The sequence below is a fragment of the Rhopalosiphum maidis genome, chromosome 2 (genome assembly GCF_003676215.2).
Source record: "Rhopalosiphum maidis isolate BTI-1 chromosome 2, ASM367621v3, whole genome shotgun sequence".
NCBI classification, from domain to species: domain Eukaryota; kingdom Metazoa; phylum Arthropoda; class Insecta; order Hemiptera; family Aphididae; genus Rhopalosiphum; species Rhopalosiphum maidis.
In genome coordinates this window covers 92,648,436-92,663,160 of record NC_040878.1, presented here as the reverse complement: position 1 = coordinate 92,663,160, position 14,725 = coordinate 92,648,436, and the positions used below count along the sequence as shown (strand labels likewise).

Below are 14,725 nucleotides of genomic sequence, written 5' to 3'. Positions count from 1 at the left end.
GCTTATTACTAGATACAAATAACACAAATGTCCATTATTCTATGTATAAAAATTAAAAGTTAATGTTTGATGAATATTTAGCACATATCATATTGATAAGGAAGATGAAGTTTTTTCAAACAATAATTTTTGTTTTTTAATTTCATAATTTTGATGAACATAAATATCAATTTTAACTTTTGAGTTTTGTAACATTACATAAATATTAAATTAAAAAATTGTATACCTAAATAATTTGATTTTCTGGCTAGAATAGTGAAATCAATTCTATCAATTGTACATTTATTATACAATTAGTATATTTAAAATAGTATACAATTTGTCTGCGTTTGCATTTAATAAAGCATCTATTTCTATAAAATGTGTACGGCTAAAGCTATTGGTATAAGATAATAGATACATGAATTTTAAAATTGCTTAACACTGATAAATTAGAGCAGAATAGTATAATAATATATAATGATATTTTATATTAGTAATGCTAAAAATATTTATGACTTGGTTAAAGTCACACCTGTTTAATTTATTTCTAACAATGTGTCAATGATAATAATTAATTACTATTTAAAGTTTTATAAAATGCTTATTATATGACATTTTAACTTATTTTTTAGATCATGAAGCCACAAATGAAAGAACGATATCGAAAACAAAAGTTTTTGAAAAATTTAGGTCTACAACCTAATAAGAATACAAAGTATTTATTAATTTTTTTTAAACTCAATTCAATGGTTTTAAAAGTAATCATAAATAATTTTTTTTAGGCCTGCAGATGATGAAACGATTTCAATGTAAGTATGATAATTTGTTGTTAAATGTTAATGCTATATTTAGTCTTATATGTGTCTAAAATTGGTTTTGTAATTTAGATATGCGAAAGAGTATGTTTTTATTACTTTGATGATGATGCACAAGTGGTATGTCGAGGTTGTTATAAAAGTTTTTAAAACATGGTTAAACTATCGAATGCATTTTAATACATTATTATGTCATACAACTGAAACAAATTATAAGCTAAACACTTATAATGATGTTTATAAAAAATACAAATTAAAGAAAGCTAAGACAAAGAAAAAAATTAATGAACGTTTAAGTGCTGCACAACTTATGGATTTGGAAACTTTGAACACTCGTAAAACAAGAAAAGGTACAATGTCTTATACAGTAAGACTTCTGTTAACGGTCACCTCTATGTAATGGTTAGGTTTTTTGGTCCCATCAAGTGTTATATCATGTATTGTCACCTCTATAGGACGGTCATCTCTAAATAGTCATTATTTAATGGTCCCTTCGGTGACCGTTGTTTAGAAGTTTCACTATAGTTATAAATTGGTGTAAGATAAAATAATAATTGATATATTGTTATTATGTTATTTAGATGTTACAAAAACACTAGGGTAGTTGTTACTGTTTCAAAATCTTCATCAGACTCTGGTTCATTAAGTTCAGAAAAAACAAATGTAAAGACAATAAAGAAAGAAGCTGCTGAAAATCTTATTAGTAGTGATGAAAGTGTAGAGGAGTCAAAAACAAAATCTAAACCAAAACCAATTGGTTGCAATACTGTGCAAGTTCAAGACATTCCAAGTAGTACAAAAACTGTTATTCCTAATTCACCTCATGACAATCAGGCGACATTAACCATAAAAACTGAATGGAAAAACTAATGACTTATCTCAGATTTCTTCAGACGATCATTCATCAAGCTCTACTCATAGTTTACCAAAATATACTCCCAAAAACAACGAGCCATTAAAATATCAGTATGTTTGTGTTATTTGTGATGCACAATTTTTGAGTAAATGTTCACTTACTATGCACCAAGTACAGCATATCAAATCTGACCGCAGTAGTTACAACGTTTTATGGCTGCATTAACTCAATCTGCTAAAGTTTAGCCCATCAAATGTCATTTGAGTTATGACATAAAGGTAACTCTAATCCCTATAATGAAGTATCAAGTCCTATTTATTTATTTATTTATATAACAATGGTTTAACATAAACTGTTTGATACTTATGGTTGTACATTTTTAAGAAAATAACAGTTTTTTGTTTGTATCATTTAAGTTTTTATCATACGTGCATTACCATTAAATATCACAACATGTGACCATTGCCGTCTTTCAAACGTATTATATTTACTTTTATTTGATTCCTATATTGTTTTTTTTATTTTAGATTAAAATAATTGTAACCTTTTCCACATAATTAAATTGAATTTTAGAACACTAAAAGATATTGTTTGGTTAAGCTAAAAGAGTAATATAGAAACTAGTTGCATTATTGAGAATTTTCATGAATCATATCAAATAGTATTGAATGCAAGTGTATTTTTATTTATTTATTATTTTTTTTTGATTGTTTATCCGACAATATCTTAAGCTGCTTTTTTATGAGAGTTAAGTTGGTGATACTTTAATATAGGGCACTTTAAATTCTAAGGTTTGCTTTTTTTTGTATAAAAAATTACTATTATTAACGTTTAAGATAATGTTTTGTATTTTCAGTGTACCTCACATAAAATAAATGAAAATTATTAAAATAATTTTTTTCTTTATAACAACAGTATAGAAGATATAGTTATCTTTTATACCAGGTCATTGTGTCATATTAGTTTATAATTAATAATATGGTTATTTGGTAACATATGGTTTATTATAGTAGTTTTAAATCATATTTGATGAATGGTTGAAGGAGCAAGGGCGTATTTTTTTGTTGTTAATTGAGCGACGGATGTCTTTATTAGGTGCTCAATGTGCATCTGCGCAAAGTTACTCATTATACATTTATATGTTTATGGTTTATCTGGATAATCACTAAATATTTGACAGTTATTCAATGAAACAGCTTTAGATCATTTATTATTTTTTATAGGAAAAATGTGTTATGTATTTATTTTCCTTCAAATCTTAAATATTTTTTTTTAACATAACAATTGCTTTATTTTGTTTATTAGCGAGTATAAAATTAAATACAAATAAAATAATAGGTACGGTCGTCAATCGTTAGTCTTAATAATAAAAAATTATACAATTAGTACAAAATAACTAGGTATTGATTTTTGAATAAAATCAGTTTTGTATAATTTTGTAGTATAGTATATAGTATGATCTAAAATTCTGAGATACTATATAACACAATAACTAGCTGACAGATTGTAAACCAAAAGATAAACATCTAATAAGTAATTTCGCGCATGCCCACATCGAACACCTAAAAAAGAGACGTCACTAATACAGGCAACAACTTTTCTTATGAAATATCAAGTATGGATATAATATTTTATTAATATGATCTAAGATACTAGTGGAGTAGTGAACTTCTATTTTGATTTTGAACAAAACCAATTAAAAAATCAAGGCTAATGTTATTTATCATTTAAATTAATTAATAATAATAAATTCTCTTAAAATGCAATACGTATTTAGTAGAGTTAAATCTGCATTTATAGTATTTACTGTTTATGTCACATATATGGAATATGAGTTATGACACTGATTTTGTGATTTAGCATTATTCATAAGTAAAACTAGTTTCTTAACAGTTAAGTTCATCTATCTAAAATGTTATTATTGAAGATTGAAGGTATTAAATCTTCTGTTATAGAATGTACATAGTAAAACGTAAACACAAATCATAACACCGTAACAGTCGTTCCGCGATCAACATAATTACTGCAGAAGTACAGACTATAGATAAGTATATGTACTATATTAAGGGGGCTGAAGCATACCATATTTTAAGGATTAGTGTTTAGGCATTTCATATTACATGTACATTTAGGCTATGTTAATGTGTGAAAAGTAAATGAACATTAGTGTGTGGATACTGATCCATTATCGCATTTTTCGCGACGAAATTTAAATTCCTAGATTTACGATAATAATCAAAATCAACAATGCCGTATGAGAATTCGTCTGAAAAAATGATATTATTATAATATTCATTCATAATATAGTCGCGCCGCACCCGCATCATAGAACATGATAAATAAATTAACAATTATAAATGAAAATAATTTACATAAAATAAAAATAGTAACCTAATGTGGATAATATTCAGGGCTCAGGCCCAGATTAGGTTAGAAAGCTAGGTGCTGAAAAGATTTCGGTGGACCGGTTACACTTGTTTAGTGGTGATCTTGTTATTTTATGATACTGATTAATTACTATTTAGTAGGTACAAACATTAGCAGAAAAAATATTCGAATCGAATTATTAAATCGTACAATATCAATAGCTGTAATCAAAACTTTGGGAATTATTGTGAAAACTCGGTAGGGTGATCTGATAAATTACCTATCCGGCGTTGAAAATATTGTGAAAAATGCTATCGAATTTCGAAAATACTCTAATAGTCAAAAATTGGCAATTGTAAGTTATCGATATAGCCATACCTAAATATATTTAATCTTGATTCTGGATCATGTAATGCGTGTTAGTAGGGGTCAGTGTATAGTGGCAGTACTGCCACAGAATAGATTTGAAATTAAGTCTACACTGCAGTATTGCTGTATAATGTACAAGGTGATTTTTTAAGCATGCTCACCCCATTATTATGCTTAAATAATGTATATATATTCAAATTCTGATTTTTACACAGTTTCGAGTTGTTGAAAAACAACGTTTTTATTTATAAATAGCATGCTTAAAAAATCACTTTGTATATATTTATTTTTAATAATTAATTGTATACAAATACATATTATATATAATATCATATATTTATTAGGTACATGTATATAGTTGTATATACTATATGAATTACCATGCCTTAAATTCAATAGGTAGGTAGTTATATTTTTGACGTGTTTACACTTTAGTGGTGACCGCTGGGCAGTGAGCATTTAATTTAAACGATCTCCATAGAATACACAGTGGCGGATTAATCTTCATGGGTTCACGGCGCTCTGAGGCACACTCAGTGTTTACAGCCCCCTTTTTTTTTTAATACTATCCAAGGATCGTAATTTAAATGGGCTAACGTCGAAGAGTAATGGGTGATCGCCAATTGGGTATAGGCGCCCCGGGAGTAATAAACAGTAATGGTTCAATTTTTTTTTTTTTTGGTTCATTTTTGAGAATAAAAATAAAATAACAAATTTGCCGCCCTAAGCTTAGTGGTTAATCCGCCACTGGGAATACATTTTGTCTAAAAATTATTTTATTCAATACAATGTAGTCAACAATGCACGCTAATTATTAGTAGTTCAGCTATTATTTGTTATTATTTGCTATTATTTTTTTATTTCACTTAATTTGTACATAATTGATATAGGTACAACTTTTGCGGGAGGGAATTAACAACCACCTAACTTACCCCCTGGATAAGCCACTAAATACTACAAAACTAGTAAAAAGGTACTAAATTATTTCTCATGATTCATATTTTTTTTTTGTAGAATATTTATAATCAACGGTCTATGGCCTATGCTAACGGGTGGCAGTGTGACACTGTGGGTTCAAAGCCATGCTACTGAATGCTTCCATACGATAATGAATCTGCCTTAGATCATACATCTGTTACATGATTTAAGCCGATACTAGGATAGTGTATTATGAACATTAACGCACATTGTTTTTATTTTGAAATTTGATATAAAGTCTAAGGTATGTAATATACAGGGTTCTTATGTTTTTTTTAAGATAAATGCTTTTCGCATGGTATAAAATTGTATTGTTTGTACTTTAATCAAAATAAATTGTTTATCAAGTTGGACATAGGAGTCTATTATTTGTAAACTAATTGCATTGAGTAATATAAGTAAATTATACTCTGACTAAATGTAGAAATCAAAATTTAGACTTGGTACACGTGTGTCACTGTGCGGTACTGCTGCGTCATCGTAATTATAGTGTACACACGTCCGTCGAATGGTGCGATGACGTCAGAATGAAAATAGATATATTATAGAAACGAGTGTCGGCTGTCGAGTGTACGGCAATAATTGTATCGAATATCGATACACTAATACACTATGCGAGGTTGAATGTAGATTCTGGTACACAACTATAATATAAACTTATAGAATAGTATTTAAATTTAATTTAGTCCTAAGAATACACTTGTGAATTAAAAGGAACTTAATAATGAATGTACATACAATGGTTATGGAAGTGTACAACTAGTATCTACAGCTAGTAGTTTTTGTATTTTTAGTTAATAGAATTAATTTTTCGAAGACAGGCATTATTAGGTACATCCTTTTATTGACCAAGTTTCTTGAGAGGACACTTTTTGACATATTTTGAGGATTTAAGAAATAATCCAGACAAATGTAATTATTTTTAAATTTTTAATGAAAAGTAAATTTAACTCACTTTGAAAAATTATTTATAATGATTAAGATATTGTTATTTTACATTTTTACATCAGGAATATTCCACTGTCCACTTACATGACAGTTTACCCCTACTATGTAAGAATTTTATTTATAACATACTAGTATACCACTGGGTCTTGTCATATGGTTGTTATTCTGAAAATAGATAAGTTTTTTTTCGAAGTCTGCTCGAAATCAATATTACTACATGTTTGCCTCAAACCCTCCAAAAATTGTATACAGTAAAATTTATTTTTTTGGTAATAGTCGTTCTGAATTAAGCTCTGTGGTGAAGAAACTTAATTGGTACAGTTTTATGAAAAATTATAACATATATTTAATAATATACACGCATCAAAATAACATAGTTTAATTTAATCATCTAAAGTCCATAAATCATCCATATGATTGGATAGTGGAACAGAAAATGAAACAGGTTTTTCATATGTTAAGCTCACTTTTTGAAAGTCCGTCTTGTATTCTTCATCAATAATCTATTATAAAACAAAAAAAGTAAATAAATATATATTTGTTAAAATTAGACTGTTTAAATAGTAAAATTTACAAATTATAATTTAATAATAAAGTGTATACATTGTATAACTTAAGTTGTCAGGTATTCATAACTTGCTTTAAAATAAAATAAAAAGCTTATGAGATGTCCTAGATAATGTTCTTAAGTTTAAATTTTCTAAAAGGTCATTTCACTTTAATTTGAGAAATTCATATGGTTATATACTATGTCCAGACTAAGAGCGCACCGGGCGGCCGACAAAAACAGGTCGAAACTCGCGCATGCATTCCCTCCACAGACAGCGTTGCCGCTGCCAAGGCAGTGCGCTTTTAGTCAGGACAGAGTATAGTCATTATTGTGAACGTACAATTTGGCATTTGCTATGTTGCGTGTGGATTAGAGAGAGATAACAAATATTATGCTAACATCCTCTTATATGTTCTACAATATTGTGTGTATAATATACTTATACTTTTTTTGTGGGACAAGATTAATTTTTAACACGTTCGCTGCAGGATGACGCCTTCAGGCGTCATTTATTCATTTATTTTCAATTACTTTTAATTTGATCAGCGTTGCATTTGAATTTTTTTTTTCGTCATTGTTGTTCATAGTATATTACTCTATAATATGTATGATGTATGTGCAATTCCTGTATCTCAAATTTTCAAACTCCAATAAGCGTCATAAAAAAAAACTGGGAAATTAGACCAGCACCCGGGTATGAGTATACAAAATTGAGCCACAGCGAATGTGTTAAAAAACAAACATCTCGTATAGTTAACAATGTTATCACATACTTTAGAGTTAGTTTTTACTTACACTTTCATAAGAGTCATCTAATAATTCACTCATGTCCCATTCAACTTGTGGCAATTTTTTAAATAAAAAGTTTACAGATTTTCCCACTTTTGGTAGAATGTGTTGTTTTAAAGAGACAAGTTCCCATAATGAGCTGTTTAGTGCATTTGATTTTAGTGGATCTTTTTCTTCAAAAATATAAGGATCAGAACCAACTAAAACACAAAATTTTATTATTATTAAATAAGAAATATATATTGTACTTTTAAATGTGCAAAATTACCAACAGAATCGCTTTGGATCAATACTTTTAACGGTGGGTGTCTAATTAGTAAATTTCCTATAAATGCTGCCATAATTTGTATGTCAGTTGGTGGTGCAATCAATGAAAGTCTAGCCATGCGTTTGACAAATGCAGCAACCAGCAGTTCGGGTAAATGACTATAATAAATACATAAAAATAAAACTGAAATTAGATAATAAAGAATAATATACAAATGCATTAAATAATAAGTTATTTTAATACTTTATAAAAATGGTACAATTCAAAAAATAAAATCTGCAATCTTTTGCATAAATTTGGTATTTGTTTAGTATGTGACCTACCTGTATTACCGGGTTTAATAAGTGATCTACCAAAACGATTATTTATACTATTATTATAGGTATGGACAACCTATGCTTGCTTATCTGTATAATTTTATTTTATTAATATTATATAACTATTTAAGTGGTTTTTACCAATAGATTTTTCATTTAATCAACAATATTGTCAGTATATGTTCAGGCATTAATCTTAAATCGCGTGTGTTTAAAATTTTAAAATGTTAGCAGTTGAATTGTATGCGATTATTTCTTTTGAAAAAATTGTGTTAGAATTTTTATAAAAAATAAACTATTACCACAGAATGACGAAATTAATTTATGCTATAAATGTCATGGTGAAACAAAGATTTACATTAAAAATAAACTATTAGCTATGGGTGAAAAACGTCAAAAAATGGGAATACAAAATATAAAGATACAAATTGATGAATCATTATTGAGAGGGAAAAGAAAGTATAACCGAGGAAGACTGTTGCTAGGTAATTGGCGTCATGACCAAGTACAAGATAACTCGGCAGACTCCAATTCTGACAGTGATCAAAAAAATCAAATAAATCTAGTTAATTCGCCTACATCAAGCAGAAATTATGGTCACAGACTAGAAGGACCTCGGGTATTTGAATTATGTAGCGAAATTAGAGATAATTTGGAACGAAGGTTTTTTGTTGTAGAAAAACGTAACAGAGAAACTTTAATTCCAATTATTGAAAAGAAATATTACCGGGTTCTATTATTATATCAGAAGAATGGAGAGCATATTCTTGTTTAAAAAATAGAGGCTATGATCATAGAACAGTAAACCATTCAAAAAATTTTGTTGATCCAACTACTGGAGCTCACACATAAGCAATTGAATGTTCATGGGGAATATTAAAAACTAAAATCCTACAAAAAATGAATGGAACATCAGCAAAAATGTTGCCACGTCTTTTAATTGAGGCATGGTACCGATCTATTAACAGGCAAGATACAATTTTATTAAAATTTTAAGGTGATGTACAAAAAGTGTATTGTTAAACATAATTTAAATTTTATGACATTTTTTTACACTGATATTTTGTTGACTGATATTGAATGTAATCTGTAATAATAAAATAACTTAATTTTATGATTTTTAATATGACTGTTTTTCAATTATTTGTTATTTAATTATAGATCCGGTAGGTCATGCATACTAAACGAATACCATAAATTTTACTTTATTTTGTTGATATTGCAACTTGTAAATTGAATGTAAAAACAAATATAAAAATAATTAAATATTAGGATTAATAGTATGTAATTTATTTATATTAAAATCGCATTAGTTAATTCTTAAAGAGAACACTACACATGCATGTTTTGTCTTTATTTTACAAACATATAACAATACAATATACCAAATTTAGATTAAGGTAAACCAACTTTAGGTTATTAACTTCAATATGAAAATAAATTGATCTATTGTAAAACGTAAAGATAAAAAATTATCTGTGTTTTTACATCATTTTTTTCACAATATTTTTATCTTTAAATAGTAACGTTTACATACTTTTGTTGTTACTATTTACCAATGTAAAAAAACTTAGTTTAGTTAAAATGTTTAGGTATAATATTACTTACGTTGAACGAAGAAATATATCAGCCAAATAAAATAATCTGGTTTTATATCGATAATTAAACATATCTGTTGTAAAAAAGTTGTAAAGCTTCCCATAAATATTTGGACATTCTCTATTTAGAAACAATTATAACAAAAAAAATAAATAAAAATATAATAAATGGTTTAACTTTTTGTTATATTATTTCAAAATTGAGATTACTTTTATTTTAGCATTCTTTCATAGTAAAGAATTATAAATTAAAAAAGGTAGGCGAGTGAACACCATTCTGCTATAGTTGGTACATTAGGTGTCTAATAATATAAAGATATAGATGATATCTTAAAATAAATCAAAAATGTTAAGTTCAAACTTAATTCAATTTTCTATTCAACACCACCATCACAGATGAACAGGCGGGGTTTGGGTGCTTAACCTCCTCCCGAAATATCAGGAACAAAAAATAAATTACCTACAAATGAATAATATGATATTTATGAATATTTTTTTCATCCCCCTCCCCCAAAAAATAAACTTTTTTTAAGTTGAATATTAAAGCTAGTTAATGTGTACATATACAAGATAAAAACCAAACACATCATTATAAAATGAATAATATTCTTTGCTCAGCTCAAAATTTAAAACAAAATGGGCATTGTAATAAATTGGCAATATTTTATTAGAAGTTTGGATAAAATGCATTAAAAATAAAAATAGCTCATATATCTATTAAACAATGGACTGTATATGATCAATAGTAAATACATTAAAGAACTAACAAAATTATAGTTTGTAAAATGTATTTTAAATTTCATATAAACAAATATGAAAATATTTTGATTTTAAAATAAATAATTTTCTGTATTACTTACAAATTATAATCCTTGACCAAAATAAAAATGCCTTGAAGGCCTAATATTGCAATGGGACCAGCTATAAAATTAACAAACAAATTGTTATCACTATAATATAATAAAGTAAAAATAGTATAAAAATATAAACATACGAGTATCCAATGAATCCATGAGAAAGTCTGCAGTTACCAGCGGATTATTTAAGTGCATTAACATTTTTTCAATCAACAATGTTAACATTTCTCGTCTTATTTTAATATTTGATAACATGAAAGGTTTCATATCATCCCAAACTACCGTAACCCATGTTTTCAATTGTTCAAAATTATATTTGAATTGAGGACGTTCTATCAAACAAATTCAGAAATTTATTAAGTATAATTAAATTATTTTTCAATATTTATATATATATACGATATACCTACTGTTATTTTTAAATAAAAATTTGTCATCTTCTTTTTTTTCAGTGGGAATTTTAATAAATCCTAAAGATTTGTAAACATGTATACATTTGTTTTGTCTGTATTTAAATGTTGTACGATTGATGAAAAACATTCCCACGAGTAATAACAAAAGTCCAAATATTCAACATAATTTGTTAATAATTGTTGAAATTGTGACCATTGTATATTAGTAGTTGTAAGCATAGATGTGTAAATTGTCTACAAAAATATTTAGAAGTGGTATAATTAATTTTCAGTGAATAAATTTTATTTAATATACTCACTTTTAACTGATCAACAGGAAAATAATATTTCTTTTTCACTATTTCTCCAGTAGGACATTTATTTTCCTGTAAAAATTTTTCGAATAATTTTTTGAATTCTGCAACAGACCCCATGCTTAAAAGTCTTGGTTGAAATTTTGTTAGTTTATAACTGCAACAAAATTTAAGATATTATATTTAAAAAATATCTAAAAAAAAGTATATATTTAATCGTGGTTTAGCCATACATTGAAAAATGTATTACATGCTATAATTTATGTAACAACAATACTTATCGCTTACTTGTTGGTTGTTCGAAGATACACACAGAATATTTAAATATTAATACCTATTTATTATTTTGAATATTTTGTTATCAATGTACATTTCTATAAAATGATATAACCAATAAAAATTTTGAACCTCACGTGTATTGCCTGGGTAGAGTTACCAGTTCATCAATAAATGATAATTATTGTGTTATCTTATTATATTCAATGGTAGGATTCTGTGGTAGGATCAAGGTACCGTGGGTAGGATAAAGGTAAAGATAAATAATTTATGATAAAAGGTTAATTTTTTAAATTTAAAAAAAATTATTGATTCACATTCAAGAATTGGATTGTTAATTGTTTTTTGAGTATTTAGTTTGAAATGTTTGAATATGTATTATTTTACTGCCCAGTATAATATAAGAAGCATTTTTTTGTTATTTATAACAAATTGTAAAATCATAAGGTGGTCAAAACGGTAACCGTTGATAAAAAATACTTCAGTGTTCTACGATAATATTTTCGCTGGTTTGGATACACTATTACCTGCCAATATGATTTTTTTAAAAGAATTTCTTACAAAATTTTTACTGAATGTCTGAATTTGTCAATTCTAAGCGGTTTTTAATATTGTATTGTATTTATTAAATTTAATAAAAATGTATCCTCGTACCCGATTATTGTGTTTGAGTAATTATGCAGGTGAGATAATTTAATAGATTTTTTTTTTCTATAAATCGCTTTCATTAAATGTTATGGACTTAATGTGTTTGACATTTTGATGCAGGGAAATTAACAGAATTTTGGTCAAATAGTAGTAGATGTATACACCAGATGAGTATAAAAAATATAGTGAAAACACCGTTGATTTGTGGTCAACCCACGGACGAATCTCATCCCCATTTAGTGATGAAGGGTGAAGTGAGTATTTAAAGAAACCACTGTATAAAATGAACCTAATAAAATATAGTTTAAATAAATTATATATTTCAGCTTGTCCCCGGTATACAAAAAGAAGAATTTATAATTAGAAGGCGCAAGTTAATAGAATCTGTATTGAGTACAAGAAAAGATGTTTACCATGTAATTGTTATACCGTCAGCTGTTAGGCAATATATGTCTGACCATATTCCATATCCGTTTAGACAAAATACGGATTTTTTATATTTTAGTGGATGCCAAGAAACTGACTGTGCTTTGGTTTTGTGTGGTAATTCTGTTGATAACTTTACATCAACTCTATTCCTTAAGCCTTATGATCCTCAGTCTGAATTGTGGAATGGACCTAGTACAAGTAGGTGATTGCAATATACTTAACAGTTCATGTAACTGTTTAGAATATTTTGTTTGCAGAAGCTGAGTGTGCACCATCAATTTTTGGTGTTGATGATGGCAAAACATTACCACAGCTTTCAGAATTCATAATGTCTGAACTTAAAGGTCATAATAATTCTGTTCTATGGTACAATCAAAAACAAAAAGTACAAAGTATTGTTGATAGGACTGTTAATAATGCTGCTGCAGAAAATTCAATTTATGTGAGTTTATCTTAGGTAATTGACAACTGATCATTATCTTTTATTATTATTTTCTGTTATTTAATTAAATATTATTTATTTGTTCAAACTATGGGGTGTTTTGAATTTTATACTTCATAATATTTTTTTTTACAGTTGGATGATAGTTTGGTTGATCATTGTCACAAATTACGCTTGTATAAGTCATTAGCCGAACAAAGTTTAATGCGACAAAGTTGTCAAATAGCTTCTAAAGCGTTTATCAAAGCAATGATGTCAACAAAACCAGGGTCTACAGAACATGAACTCTATGCTAGATTAGACTATGAATGTCGAATGGGTGGAGCTGAATATCTTGCTTATCCTCCAGTGGTTGCTACTGGAAATAATGCTAATACCTTGCATTACATTGATAATAAACAAAAAATTAAGGATGGAGATTTAATTCTTGTAGATGCTGGTAAGATTAAATTAATATTCATGTACAATTTATTATGTACCATATAATGTTTAATGTTTATGTTACAGTTATAATTTTAATATCCATAGTTAATTTATTTAAATTTTAACGGTATTAACATTAATTAACCATATTTGATTAATTAGGCTGTGAATATCATGGATACTCTAGTGATATATCTCGGACATGGCCAGCAAATGGATGGTTTTCTGATGCTCAAAAGACTTTATATGAAGCTACTCTATGTGTTCAAAAAGAATTGATTGACATGTGTCAAGAACATCCATCATTAGATACATTGTATGAAGCCATGTGTTTTAAATTAGGAAAAGCCTTGGCAGCAGCCCATGTATTTAAAAAAAATGTTGATCCTTCAGAGTTAAATATGGTAAGTATTTAAAAATGATATAAATTATTTTATTTCAACAAAATGTAAAATACAGGAATAAAATAGATTATTGGTATTTTTAGTTGGCTCGTGCATTGTGTCCTCATCATGTTAGTCATTATTTGGGAATGGACGTACATGATATTGGTACAGTAAAAAAAAGTGTTAAGACAGAACCGGGTTTTATAATCACAGTGGAACCAGGTGAGTTCTGATATTCTAATATTTTCTTAAACCTTCCATAAAGTGTTTAACTTAACTGTTTACGATTATTTATTGTAGGTGTTTATGTAAGTAAAAATAATGTAAGAGTTCATGAAGAATTCCTTGGATTGGGTATACGAATAGAAGATGACGTGTTGATTACTGAAAATAGTATTGAGGTGTTAAGTAAAGATTGCCCTAAAGAAATAGTAGATATTGAAAAAATTATGTCTAAGCAACTCTAGTGATTAAAGTTGAGTTTGATTATTTTTAGTTGCTTATATTATGTTGTTGTTATACCTTATTATATTTAAGTCCTTTTATTTTTTTTTTTTACTACTTATTTAATGACAATTATGAACGAATTTTTAAAGTAAATGTTGGCTGTGCCCTGTTGAAAATAATATTATGTATAATGTATTAATGTTTATTGTGTTTACATTTTGTTGTACTTGTTAATCATAGATAATACATGTATTTGTACAACTGTTAAATACAA

The 14,725-nt window shown here is 27.3% G+C and overlaps 1 protein-coding gene and 2 pseudogenes across 1 annotated transcript; 2 read left to right on the top strand and 1 right to left on the bottom strand.

Moving 5' to 3' along the window:
- Positions 1-1,156: 1,156 nt before the first annotated feature.
- Positions 1,157-2,452, top strand: LOC113554124 (annotated as a pseudogene).
- A 3,892-nt stretch (positions 2,453-6,344) lies between these two features.
- On the bottom strand, positions 6,345-11,824 carry LOC113553737 (annotated as a pseudogene).
- A 281-nt stretch (positions 11,825-12,105) lies between these two features.
- Positions 12,106-14,689, top strand: LOC113553916 (xaa-Pro aminopeptidase 3-like). The gene is made up of 8 exons (XM_026957496.1): positions 12,106-12,359; positions 12,445-12,578; positions 12,651-12,951; positions 13,011-13,195; positions 13,331-13,634; positions 13,781-14,022; positions 14,106-14,226; positions 14,305-14,689. The coding sequence occupies exons 1-8, from the start codon at positions 12,317-12,319 to the stop codon at positions 14,469-14,471; spliced, it is 1,497 nt and encodes a 498-aa protein (XP_026813297.1). The 5' UTR covers positions 12,106-12,316; the 3' UTR covers positions 14,472-14,689.
- The last annotated feature ends 36 nt before the right edge of the window (positions 14,690-14,725 follow it).

Bases quoted from the DNA above. Each gene is read 5' to 3' on its own strand.
- LOC113553916 (XM_026957496.1), top strand. From the start codon at position 12,317: ATGTATCCTCGTACCCGATTATTGTGTTTGAGTAATTATGCAG. The intron at 12,579-12,650 runs GTGAGTATTTAA...TATATATTTCAG, and splicing joins ATTTAGTGATGAAGGGTGAA to CTTGTCCCCGGTATACAAAA. The intron at 14,023-14,105 runs GTAAGTATTTAA...TGGTATTTTTAG, and splicing joins ATCCTTCAGAGTTAAATATG to TTGGCTCGTGCATTGTGTCC.